This window comes from Trichechus manatus, unplaced genomic scaffold (assembly GCF_000243295.1).
Source record: "Trichechus manatus latirostris isolate Lorelei unplaced genomic scaffold, TriManLat1.0 scaffold00273, whole genome shotgun sequence".
In the NCBI taxonomy this organism is placed as follows: Eukaryota; Metazoa; Chordata; class Mammalia; order Sirenia; family Trichechidae; genus Trichechus; species Trichechus manatus.
Window position 1 is genome coordinate 864,544 of NW_004444209.1, and position 13,910 is coordinate 878,453.

Genomic DNA, 13,910 nt, shown 5'->3' on the forward strand with positions numbered 1-13,910 from the left:
CCCCCCCCCGAGGTACTTTGGGAAGAAAGTCCTGGTGATCTGTTACTTAAGGGTCATAGCCATTGAAAAACTTACGGCATGCAGTTCTACTCTGAAACATATGGGTTCACCATGAGCCGGAATTGACTGATGCCAACTTGTTTGGTTTTTTTGGTTTATATAAGTCGGGAGGCCACTACTAAGGGGGACTTACCCTATTAGATTTCAGTTTTCAGCTACCAACTAAAAGGTTGAAGAACCCCGTTACTGGTAAACTGATTCTACTGGCTCCATTTCTCTGCAGGGATCTCCTGTTGCCTTCTGGTGTAGTCTAGTGGAATGTATTTGGTCTGGTAGTTGCTGTTTAATTTGATTCTTACCTGGGGTTTTGTTTATATTAAAGTGAAAGGAGATGACCTTCAGACCATTAAGAAGGAGTTGACCCAGATAAAACAAAAAGTGGATTCTCTACTGGAAAGCCTGGAAAAAATTGAAAAGGAACAGAGCAAACAAGGAGGTAAATTTTTATGCTGTTTATTGAGTCTAAAGTTGGGTTAGTTACCTAAGATAATTGAAAGTATATGTCGGAATAGTGAGGTATAAAGCAATTGATTGTGAAACTTGGGGAGTTGAATTTGGAAAGGGCATTTGTGTGGGAGGGTTTAGACTTGTGCTGCAGTTCTATGATCGTTAGTGGGGATTGTCTACATCCTGTGGACATTATTTGCCCCTAGACAGACTTGTCCTTTTCATCCCCAGTAGAGATGAAGAATGATAAGTCAGAAGAGGAGCAGAGCAGCAGCTCCCTGAAGAAAGACGAGACTAATGTGAAGATGGAATCTGAGGGGGGTGCAGATGACTCTGCTGAGGAGGGGGACCTACTGGATGATGATGATAATGAAGATCGGGGGGATGACCAGGTGAAAACTACGGGAAAGGAAAGAAAGAGGTGGTGGAGGGGGGATCAGGGACACATGGAGTGCCTCTAACTCCATCCTATTTGTGTCTGTTTCTCACAGCTGGAGTTGATCAAGGATGATGAAAAAGAGGCTGAGGAAGGAGAGGATGACAGAGACAGCGCCAATGGCGAGGATGACTCTTAAGCACATAGTGGGGTTTAGAAATCTTATCCCATTATTTCTTTACCTAGGCGCTTGTCTAAGATCAAATTTTTCACCATATCCTCTCCCCTAGTATCTTCAGCACATGCTCACTGTTCTCCCCATCCTTGTCCTTCCCATGTTCATTAATTCATAATGCCCTGCGCCTAGTCCCATTTTCACTTCCTTTGATGCTCCTAGTAGTTATGTTAAGTCTTATCCTGTAATTTTTGCTTTTAATTTTGATACCTCTTTGACTTAACAATAAAAAGGATGTATGGTTTTTATCAACTGTCTCCAAAATAATCTCTTGTTATGCAGGGAGTACAGTTATCTCCATTCATACATGAGTTCAGTAGTTGCTTCCCTAACTGCAAAGGCAATCTCATTTAGTTGAGTAGCACCTGAGAGCAGCTTTGAGTTAGAGGTATGTGTGTTATACCCCACGTAAGAGTGCTGTGTGGGGTTGTTCAACACAAATGTAACAATGTATTTTTTGTGAATGAGAGTTGGCATGTCAAATGCATCCTCTAGAAAAAATAGTGTAATAGTCTTAAGATTTGTTTTCTAAAGTTGATACTGTGGGTTATTTTTGTGAACAGCCTGATGTTTGGGACCTTTTTTTCTCAAAATAAATAAGTCCTTATTAAACCAGGAATTTGGAGAAAAAAAAGAACCTGGTTTTTTATTTTTGTACTTTATAACTGTTCACTTCGAATTCTTTGTTTTACAGCCGGCCTTCACGAAACCCCTAGAATATACTAGATATGTTTTGCTTGGAGTCATAATCATTGTGTATACAACATACACTACTCAAATTTAATTTCACTGGGGGAGGATGTTGCATTAAGGAGACAAATAACTTTGATGTGGAATGTAGATTTTTTAGCAAAATGGCTTTTACACCCTATAGGAAAGTTTGGGAACTCATAGTTTGCATTTTCATCAGTGTTGTGTGGTCTCGCTGACACCCTTTTTGAGGTTTTTGTTGTGTACTAATTTTGTCCTTATATTTAGAAGATGCTCAAATATGCCGAGATTTCAGTAAAATTGAAACAGCTGCAGAATGAAATATTTATTTTCTTTCATTTTGCTCCTTTAGTTATTATTTATAAGCCTGTTAGCTTCTCAGTCTGTGCCTCAATGCTACTGAAAGTAGGAAAGCTCTTTTCTGATCTTCTGTAGCCTGTGCCTACCCAGGTAATCAAGAACACAGTGAGGGCTATAAATCCATTTTACTTTCTATCAAAGAATATATTAATCACGTTTCATCCATATGAGTTTTTGCCAGTCCATCCCAACTTCATTAATTACAATGACTTTTAGGCATGATACTTTGTAACTAAGGATGTATTTATTCAACAGCTGCCAGAGCTATGATGATCTAGTCCTGAAAGGCCCAGTTTGTTTTATAGTTCAGCTTTTCTAATAGGGCAAGAGAAAAACATGGTTAGTTTGACTAATTTCATGCACACAAGATCGAATCCCTCAGATAGTTGCTGTTTCATAGCATGCAACAAAGGCAGTCTTTGTATCCTACCTACTGTGGGCAAGGACAGGTGTGGAATAGCCACAATCTGTAAAAGTCATGTCCTTATTTCTGACAAAGCAGAGTGGAAGCACGTGGCTAAACTATGAACTTAAACCCATTGGAGCCAAGATCCACAATATAAGTAAACTTCTCTTGTATGTTAATTCACAGTAGAACATACTTCAGCCCATCCAGTGGTCTGATCTGATGTGATCTCATGTTACGCAGACTCTCAGCACATAACCCATGACAGTGTAATGAACTGGGTGCTTAGAAGAAAGTGTAAAAGTTCTAAGTTGCTAATAAAACCTGCCTGTTGAAGATAATAGTAATGTTAGTTACCAGTATTGAAAAGATACTGGTGAAGTTAGTCCTGAACTGAAAGTGTCTACTTTTCCCTTGAATATACAATCCCCTTCCTAGCACAGAAAGTTATGTTTAGCTTTTATTTCTCTCTTAGAAATTCTATGTATGTATAGGGTTATTGTTATAATATCAAGATATATCTAATTCCTCTTGATGGGGAGGAGCCATTTCACACACTTAAGGTGACGGAATTAAGTTTCCTTGTAACTAAGCGAGTAACACAGGTATATGTAATTTAATACTTAATACTACATATATCTACATATATACGTACGTTGCCATCAAGTGAATTCCAACTCATAGTGACCCTATAGGACAGAGTAGAACTGCCCTATAGGGTTTCCAAGGAGTGACTGGTGGGTTCAAACTGCCAACCTTTTGGTTAGCAGCCAAGTTTTTAACCACTGTGCCACCAGGGCTCCATATATAGATATACTCTAATATTTTGAAATTCAGGCTGCTAGGTAGTATTGCAGTAAAGGAAACGATTGAAAGCGCATATGATAAATTATTTTTTAGATCTGACCAAATGCGGATGTTAATACGGACTTTGTTATCTGTGACATTACTTAACCCTGGGCTGCAGCAAATGAGATTGGAGTTGGTTGAGTAGAAGTTACAGAGGCAGAGCAGTAGGCATGGTAGTGCAAGTAAGGAGGAAGTATTTGAAGGACTTATTTTAGAATTGGCTAATAATTGTTCAGAGAGAGTTGTGGGTAATTTGACAATCTGTGAAGCCCTGGTGGCACAGTGGTTAAGAGCTACAGCTGCTTACCAAAAGCTTGGCAGTTTGAATCCACCAGTCACTCCTTGGAAACCCTGTGGGGCAGATTTACTCTGTCCTATAGGGTCGCTATGAGTAGGAATTGACTCGATGGCAACGGGTTTTGACCATCTCTAAGGGGGCAATACACTATTGAAAGAAAGATTTAAAACGTGAAGAAGGTTTGTTTGGGTATAAGAATCAGAATAGTGGAGTTTCTCAATGTGCCATCAGATTTAAGAACATAAGCCTTGAAGCTTATAGGAATGCATTTTCCTGCCAGTGTTGGAAAGCAGGAGAGAAGGCTGGATGATTAAAAGAAGTCCCTCAAAACATTTCTTTCTGATGCTGCATGATTTGTAGTTGATAAACTATTCTTCGGACCTTACTGGCTTAGAGTACTTTAATGTGCTGCTGTCTTACCAGTGGAAGGAGCTAACTGAAAGCTCTCAGATTGGAGTGGAGGGTACATTAGAAATGCTAAATAAATAAGAGGACCATCACTTGATTTACATTTACGTGACTAGATGTTAACCTCAGTATCAAAGACGTGCAATTGTGAGATTGGTACCATCCAGTTGGGTGCTAAAGCCTCTGTTTTACAAAGGGAAACAGGTGTAACAAAAGGAAATTAATAACAGGAAGAAAAAGATTGTGAAAATTGGAAGGGGAATAAATGGAGTCAAATGTGGATTTTGAAGAATGAAATGGAAAAAAATACAGCCAGCCATTTGAATCACATGGTAACCATAAAACATCAATACCCAGTAGACCACTTAGCAGCAGTATGTTTTGTCCAAAAGAATAAGCTATGGGAAGCAAAGCCCAGGAGTGAGAGGTAAAAAGTAAAGAAATGTGACAGATGCTAAACAACACTTAACATGTACTGTTTGAGGTAACCTATATGAGATGATGAGATGCTTTGTGGAAGTAGTTGGGGAGTAGGGAAATAGCTGTATATTTAATGAGATCAGTCTAAAGATGTACTTTGTTCTGGGGACTCATGACTGGCCTGAGACAGCATTGACCACTTACGTCCTAGTTGTTTGATTGTCAGGAGAGAACCAGGAATCATCATTGACTCTTACAAGGTCTGAGAGACAGAGTCAGCCACATACTCTTTACTGACAGTTGAACTTTTTAATATGAGGAAAACTTCAGCTGCACAAATGTCAAATGGGGTTTGAATTTGTGAACCATATTTAATGATCACCTTGACCAAGAATAAAGTGCATTTCACTTTAATTTTAGAGGATCAAAGAAAACACACACTGAGAACTCCAAGAAACCACTTAGCAATAAATAATAAACATAGATTAGGACATTGAAATGAGTAACCAGTAAATGGGATTATCAAGAGTTGCTAGTTGCTGTGGATTCTACAAAGTCAGTTTAAAGAACCTTATCAGTGGTGTACCTCACAGAGAATAGTAAGCTATAGGAATGGTGTTTATTGTGACTAAGAGGAGCGCTGTGTTATAGAATCTTAATGTTTGGAAGGATTTGGGAATAAAGTAAAAATGGGGCCAGTTAAGCTCAGGGGGGTTGAAAAGTTCCAAATTTGAATTTCCATTAAATTAATCCTAATGAAGTAAAATAATTCGAGGAGAAATCCTCAAAACAATATGCGGTTGCACTAGTAACTTCCCAGTTACAAAAGGAAAAAAAAATTCCAATAATGAAAAACCTGTGTAGAGAGTGCTAGCTTGGAAATCACTCCCCACCACTTAGATTGTTGTTATTGTTAGCTGCCTTCGAGTTGACTGACTCACGGTGACCTTACGTACAATGAAACGTAAACCGGTCCTGCATCAAACTCATAATCACCAGCATGCTTCTCGAGTGCCAGTCCATCTCACCGGCGGTCCTCCCACGCCCTTGTTGGCCTTTTGCTTCACCAACCATAATGTTCTGTAGCAATTGATCCCTCCTGATGACCTGTCTAAAGCAAGTGCCTCGGACGGTGTTTGATTGTGATCCATAAGGGTGTTGTTGGCTAATTTTGAGAAGTAGGTGCCAGGCCTGCCTTCCTAGTCAGTCTTAGTCTAGAAGCGCCTCTGAAGCCTGGGTGACCCTGTTGGTATTTTAGATAACGGTGGCATACCTTCCAGCATTACAACAAACTGACAGGTGAATAGTTGACCACTTGGATCAGGAATACAAAAAACCATGGGAAGAGAAAAGGGGATAATGTAATGGGGTGAATACCAAAGATAAAGCATTTAATAGGAAGGAATTGAAGCCCAAGATGGATGGAGTTAAGGCATATTGCCCTTATTTCCAGTCCTGTGCATGTCGGATTATTTTTTAAAGCACCACACAGGAATAAAAAAGGCTTGAGGGAAATAAAAATGTCCCCTACTGGCCTTTCTCAAACCTAAAAAAACTTGCTGCAATTACAGTAATTAAAATTAATATCAAATTAGTGAAGTTGCTGAGTGGTTCTCAAAGATAGTTGTCTATTAAAATTAGCTAGGGGAGCTTTTAAAATCCTGACGCCCAGGCTTGTACCCCACACCAGTTAAATCTTTGCGGTTGTAACTGTGCCATCAGTGTTTTTAAAGCTTCTGTAATTCCGATGTGTTACCAAGATGGGGAGCCACTGCACCAAGGGGCAAAAATTGCTGTGTGGAAAAGGGGGAGGAGAGGATTAGGGAAGGACATAGGGTTTTCAGAAAGGATGTCTCTGGGTGACCAGCTAAGGAAATTAGTAAAATCAGGCCCATGCACTTGTGTGGGTGAAGACAAGTGTTTGTAGTAAGAAAGGGTGGGTGGTTTGCTTTATTAAGAAAAAGCAGTCTGGTAAGAGAGTGAGAGTACTTGAATTGAAAATTCATGCACCAAAGGATGGAAAGCACCTAGGGAAAACTGGGTAGGGTTAAAAGGTGAGAAAAAAACTAGAGGGAGGGAGACAAAAATCCATGTTCTCTGAGGTTGCAGCAAAGTATGCTAAAGTAAGCCTACCAGTCTTTTAAACTACAGCATTGATCAGTAGAACTTTATGTGATGATGGAAATGTTTTATAATCAACCTGGTGGCCACTAACCACATGCAGTTACTGAGCCCTTGAAATGGTGGCTAATGTGACTGAGAGTTTGAGTTCTAAATTTTATCTAAATTTAAGTAGCCCTATGTGACTGGTGGCTGGCTCCCTTATTTGATAGCACAGTGCTAGAAAATACTGAGCAGGTTCTAAACAAGTGAAGATCTGGTTACCAACTCAGGAATTTTTGTGAATAAATGTGACTGCTTCCAAGGTGTTTGATGACTTCATTTCATTCATAACCCATACTTCTAGACTGTAGGTCCTAGACCCTGTCATTGAAAGTTCCCTAGTATGAGGACATTTACAACGGAATTATTGCAGGCCTAGCCCGTGTTGCTCACACCTTCATTTAGCAGTCCTTTTGGAGGATAGACTATTTTTAAAATAGGATAGACTGTATTTAAAATTATCAATTGGGTTACCCAGGCTCCAGGCAGATACCATTTACAGAATGTTTTATATGCATCCAGCACGATGCTAGGCAGGCTTTAACATATAGAATGTTAGATTCTCACAGCAATCCTATTATGTATAGAAGTAGTTACTCCGATGTTACAAAGAGAATTAAGTATCTTGTTCAAAGTCAAACGGTATTTAAATGGTGGAGCCAAAATTTGACCCTGTCAGCAGCATCCATAGATTTTAGACCTAAGGAGAAGAAATGGTGCCTCTGAACCCAAGTTCTGAATCCTAGAAAATGACTAAGCTATTTCCAAATTACAGTCTTCGCAGCTTCTGAAACTTAATAAAAGGGGAAAAATATCTCTGTACCATTTTCCTCTCCATTCTGTCCACTGAAGTGGTTCATAGTTGCAAAAGCTCATTATTGGAAAATGCTTGGCTAAGAGCTGAAATGCTACTGTTTATGTGTCATGGTTGGGCTTCAGAAATGCCGCAGGAATTACAGAGTACAGCCTCGTCCTTAGCTCCTTCTGGGGCACCCCGAACCTCTAAGTCATTTTTTCTAGTTCAGACAACATAACCTTTCCAAGTATCCTACAAAAATCACTCTTCATCAGGACAATACTATGACAACACAATTTCTTTCCTGTTCCTTGATGCTCGAATGGCCTATTGTACGTACTTGGTAGTGCCACTGCAAGAATATCCTATATCAAAGAAAGACTGGTCTTCTGCAAAGGAGCTTCTTAATGTGAAAGGGGTACGGTAACACAGATCGACTCACCTTTCCATACTCACACAAGCCATAGTAATGAATTTCTGGTGTAAATGAGACATAAGCAAAAATTATTGGTGGGTCCTAGAATCCATTCGCCAAGTTCAATGACAGAAACCCCCACCCATTTCCCGCTTGGCCCTTGGTTAAGTTTCATGAGTTCCCATCCAGGCTTAGGAATCTTCTGTGGAGCATAAGCGTGGGTGCCTGATACACTTTTTGTGTTCTGTCCCTATCACAAAGAATACTTCCTTCAGAGAAACATGAATTGGATCCTCAAAGCCCCTGTTGACCCTGCTAGGGAAATTAGGGCTTGTAATGGGGTGAAGTAGTCTGCTAAATAGCCAACAGAAGCCAAGCACCAGCCCAACTTCACTGAAACCCATAATATTCCTCTCTTGGCTTGGAACTTGTGGGGTTTTATTGTTTCCTCGTCTAGCCAAACCTGCCTTTATCCCAGAACTTCAACTGTATACACTCTCCACAAAAGCTGCTTTTGTAGTAGCAGCTAGGGCATTCCCACCCAAGGTCCCAGAAGCTGTTGGGGTCTAGTTGTCAGATAGTTGTCTGCATAACTGCTAGAAATGCAGCAGCGGCCTGCTCTGTCCTTGTCAGGTCCTCCATCCTGGACTCGCTTTTGGCATTCTTCCCACTAGGAGTGTCCCAATTCCCTGCCTTACGCAGTGAGAGGAGCAGCCTTTGGTAGAATCTGGCCCCCTGGGGAAATCTGGCAGCATCCTCACTTACTCCCTGTTCTCTGACCACTTCAGGAGACAGCCTCAGTGTTTTGCTATTTCTATTCCCTCTCACCTGGGAATACAATCCTCATCTTTTCTTCTGGTGGGTCCCAGGAACTGTACCTAGGTATGCATCTGTACTTGTTGGTTGCCCTCGAGTCGATTCTGACTCATTGCAACCCCATGTTTGCAGATTAGAACTGCTCCCTATGATTTTCAAGGGTGTGATCTTTCAGAAGCAGATTGCCAGGCCTGTCTTCAGAGGCACCTCTGGGTGGATTCGAACTACCAACCTTTTGGCTGGTAGTCAAGCACTTAACTGTTCGCGCCCCCCTCCACCCCCAAGGACTCCCCTGGGGTTTTCCTGTCTCCCCCTCAGCCTGTGGACCAGGCACATGGCAGCTCTCCTCAGTAAAGGTTATGCCGCTTGTCCTTTTAAGCACCCGCTTGAGGATAAGGATATGCCTCTGTCCTCCAAAGTATTAACCTCCCAACAGAGTTTCTCTTTCCCTAGGAATCTGCTGCCTTCATACAATTGACTTGAGGGCTAATTCTTTAAAAGGGAAACACGTTGTAGTAGTAGATCTCTACAGGTCTTGAGAAGCATTGTCCTAGCTTTGGACTATCTGAGGAGTTCTAAGTTTTTCCACACAAATGGCAGTCTCCTGCCTACCCTGCACACTCTTTTTTTTTCATTTTTCCCACCTTTCATTGTCCTTCTGATGCTATTTTGCACTGATGGTTCCACAACCATGCCACCCTCCTACCCCGTTTTGCAGCTCTGGCAGTTCTCAGTTCTCAAACAATAGTTGTGTTTTCTTAGCAGCTTCAGAATATCCCAGCCACAATCCAGGTGCAACATGGTCACACACCTTTATTTCTGAAGAAAGAAATGTGCTAGTCAAGACTAGCAGCCAAGGTTAACAAAATACATACTCCTATCTAGCTGATGTGAACACATGATTATATTTGCTCTGGTTAGAAATAAAAAGGGACATACTGTATTTTATAACAACTGTTACAGCCCATATGCTTCCTAAATATTTGTTGAACCATTTTACTTCTCTCCATCTTGCCTGCCACTGTCACAGTCCAAGCTCCCATTGCCTTGCTCCTGGATTACTTCAGTAGCATTTTGTCTATCCAAATCCATATGATCCTTTTCCAGTCACTTCACATAAAAGCCATAGTGATCTTTTCAAAACACATATATATTCATGGCATTCCTCTGCTTGAAACTCTTCATGCTTTACTTGCCTTTAAGATAATAAGAAAATTTCTTAACACAGTCTACAAGGCCATGAATGGCCTGACTTTTATCCATATGTCCAGGCTCTTCTACCATACGTTCCCTCATTCTCCCTGCTCCAACCACATTAGATTTCTCTTCGTCCCTCTTACTCTCTCCCTTTACCGAATCTTTGCCCATTTAGCTCGCTAGTTAACTTCTATTCATCCTTCAGATCTCAGCTCAAGTGTCACTTGCCCTGCCGTAACTAGGCCAGTAGGCTTTCATAGAACCAGGAATCCCTTCTCTGTAGCACTAATTATAGTCACACTCATTAATTTATATGATTATTTGATTAATGTGTTTTCCTTGTTAGAGTGAAATTGAATGAGAGCAGAGACCACATCTATTATGATTCACCAATATATCTCCAGTGCTTGGCACAATGCCTGAAACATAAATATTTGTTGAAGCAGACTGCCGCATCTTTCTCCAATGGAGTGGCTGGTGGGTTCGAACTTGACCTTTTGGTTAGCAGCTGAGCACTTAACCACTGTGCCACGAGGGTTCCTTGAATGAATGAATGAATGAGAAAGGGAGAAGAAGAATTGGGAGAAGGTTAGTGCTAGGTGAGGCAGTCTTGGAAACAGGCAGCGGGAATGCCAAGCAAGGCTGTAGAATTGACTCTACATCACACCTGGAGGAGTGTTGTGATGCCTCGTACGTGTCTCAAAGGGGTGCATTTTTACAAGTGTATTTCATTGCCTCCATTTTCACTATAATTGTCACAGTCCTCTCCTAATGTCAACATCCAGTCATCTCAATAATCCATATCTGATGCCAAGGAGAAGAAGGGGCACTATCCAAAAAGATGAATGTGCTCGTCGCAGTTAACCTGCCTTTGGGACTTTCCACACCGTTAAGTCCTATTCCCCTTACAAAACCCACTCTTCCCTTAGTGGACAGCTCTCCTATTCCTCAACACCTGCACTTTTTATTTGTTGAAAATTAAAATATACATTGATATAAAACACACACATCTGAAGTATACTCTTGATGAAGATTTACAAAATGAACACACCTGGTTAAAACACCAACCAGAGCAAGATCTGGAACATTACCAGCACCCTAGAAACCTCCCTCATGCCCTGCTCCCACCAGGTAACCACTGTTTTGATGTCTATCACCATAGATAGGTTTTGCCTGTTTTTGAACTATACATCATAAATGGAATTTTATTGTGTTGTTGACATTTCTGGGATCTGCCTAAGAGCAGAGGTGGAGAGAAAGATGGGTGCAGTCATGTACGTGAGAGATGATCCCAGGAAGCAGGAGCCAAGGAAGTGGGGAGAGTGAAGGAGGGAAACGCAAATATAAGGGTGTGTTTTTGAAGTTGTATGCATAATGTTTCCCAGAATTGCCTGCAGGATGGGAGAAAGAGGGGCTTATCCATTGGCTCCTGCTCACCGTTGGCTGAGGGATGATCCAAGGAGGTTAACTTCCCTGCCATTCTGGGCTGTGAATGGTCTTAGTAGGCTCTGGCATAATTGGCGTTCATTTGAATTGTTTTCAGTTTGGAATAATATTGCTATGAACAATCTTGTATGTGTCTTTTGAGAGCACATATGTACGCATTTCTGTTAGATATGTAATCAGAGATGGAATTGCTGGGTCATAGAATATGTGTCTATTCAGCTTTAACAGATATTGCCAAACACTTTTCCACAGTGGTTGTACTAATGTATATTCTCACTAGCTTTAAATGGGAAATTCAGTTGCCCCACATCCTTGCCAGCACTTGATATGGCCAATCCTTAAAAAGACTAAAATTTTAGGCTTTCTAATGGATGTGTAGTGGATCTCATTGTGCTTTTCCGTAAACTTTTTATTGAAGTATAATTTACATATAGAAAAATGCACAAGTCTTAAATGTACAGCTTAATTACTTTTCACACACTGAACACATACAAAAAACCTGCAGAAATCAAGAAATGGAATATCACCAGCACTCCGGAAGCCCCTTGCATGCCCTCTTCCAATCACCATACCACCATCCCAAGGATGTCTATCATCCTGACACTATAGATTAGTTTTGCCTATTTTTGAATTTCAAATAAATGGAATAATATGTTGTCTTTTGTATCTGACATCTTTAATTCAACATTATGCTTGCACAATTCATCTATGTTGTTGCATTTTGTAGTTTATTCATTCATACTGTTGCATAGTATTATTTTGTATTAATATACAACAACTTGTTCTGTTAATAGGAATTTGGGCTGTTTCCAGTTTTTACTATTATGAATAAAGTTGCTGTGAGCATTGTGGAACATGTGTTTTGGTGAACAAATGTATATGTCTCTGCTAGTCAAAAGGTCGACTTGATGGCACCCAGCAACAATGGGGCGTTACCCCACATCTTTACTGTGTTCATTTATAAAAATAAACATTTTATTTTGGAATAATGTTGAATTTACAGAAAAATTGCAAAGATAGTACAGAGAGTTCTTATATATCCTTCATCCAGTTTCTCTAATGTTAACCACTTACACTACCATGGTTCATTTGTCAAAACTAAAAAAAGAAACAAAAAAACCTACATTGGTACATTATTACTTACTAAACTCCAGAGCTTATTCTGATTTCAACATTTTTTATACGCACTCGTGTGTGTGTGTGTGTGTGTGTGTGTGTGTGTGTGTGTGGTTTTTGCTGTTAGCTGACATCGAGTTGGCCCCCTCTCATGGTGACCCCATGTGTTACAGAGTAAAACTGCTCCATAGAGTTTTCTTGGCTATAATCTTTATGGAAACAGATTGCCAGGCTTTTTATTCCACAAAGCCGCTCGGTGAGTTTGAACCATCAACCTTTCTGTTAGCAGCTGATAGCAAACTGCTTGCACCAACGTGCTATGCAATTTTATCATGTGTAGATTCATACAGCCACCACCACAATCAAGATACAGAACTGTTCCATCACCACAAAGGATCTTTTATAGTACTCATTTCTTGTCAAATCCATGTCCCCCATCCTCCCACCCTCGTTTCTAACTTCTGGCAACCACTAATCTGTTCTTCATCTCTATAATTTTGCCATTTTGATGATGTTACATAAATTACATTATATAACATGTAATTTGGGGGGGAATGGCTTCCCCGCTCCCAACAGTATAATGCCTTTGAATTCCATCCAAGTTCTTACATGTATCAATAGTTCATTCCTTTATATTGCTGGGTAGTATGCCATTGTGCAGATGTAGCACATTTTGTTTGACCATTTATCTGTGGAAGGACATTTAGGTTATTTCCAATTTTTGACTATTACAAATAAAGCTGCTATGAATATTTGTGCACAAGTTTTTGTGAACATAAGTTCTATTTCTCTGGGATAAAAGCCCAGGAATGTGATTGATGGTATGGTATGGCAAAGTGATTAAGAGCTACGGCTGCTAACCAAAAGGTCAGCAATTCGAATCTTCCAGCTGCTCCTTGGAAACCCTATCAGGCAGCTCTACTCTGTCCTATAGGGTCACTATAAGTGAGAATCAGCTCGATGCCAATGCATAGTAAGTATATGTTTAGTTTTATAAGAAACTGTCAGACTATTTGCCAGAGTTCCTTTACCATTTTACATTCCCACTGATAATATACGAGATCCAGTTTCTCCTCATTCTTGCAGAATTGGGTATTGTTACTTGTTTTCTGTTTTTGCTGCTTAAGTACATATGTAGTGATAGCTCATCATGCTTTTTTTTTTTTTTAATTGTACTTCAGGTGAAGGCTTACAGACCAAATAGTTTCTCATGAAACAGAAGTACACATGTTGTTTTATAACATTGGTTAACAACCCCACAACATATCAACCCTCTAACTTCTCAACCTCTTTTTTTGTTTGGTGAAAATACACATAGCCAGAGATACACCATTTCAAAAATTTCTACATGCACAGTTCAGTGACATTGACTACGCTCTTCAAATTGTGCT

At 40.2% G+C, this 13,910-nt stretch overlaps 1 protein-coding gene and 1 pseudogene across 16 annotated transcripts in view; both read left to right on the forward strand.

Moving 5' to 3' along the window:
- The window catches only part of HNRNPC (heterogeneous nuclear ribonucleoprotein C), a 64,257-nt gene extending 59,818 nt beyond the window's left edge, over positions 1–4,439 (forward strand). For 12 of the 16 annotated variants that reach the window (XM_023724963.1, XM_023724962.1, XM_023724974.1 and 9 more), the window contains 3 exons: positions 383–496; positions 739–899; positions 999–4,439. In XM_023724963.1, the coding sequence (XP_023580731.1) occupies positions 383–496; positions 739–899; positions 999–1,082 (359 nt within the window). In that variant the 3' untranslated portion in view covers positions 1,083–4,439. Of the gene's footprint in view, positions 1–382; positions 497–738; positions 969–998 lie in introns of those variants that run through there. The other 4 variants (XM_023724972.1, XM_023724975.1, XM_023724973.1 and 1 more) reach the window with 2 other exon arrangements.
- Positions 3,615–13,910, forward strand: part of LOC101342143 (heat shock cognate 71 kDa protein pseudogene) — a 34,382-nt pseudogene continuing 24,086 nt past the window's right edge.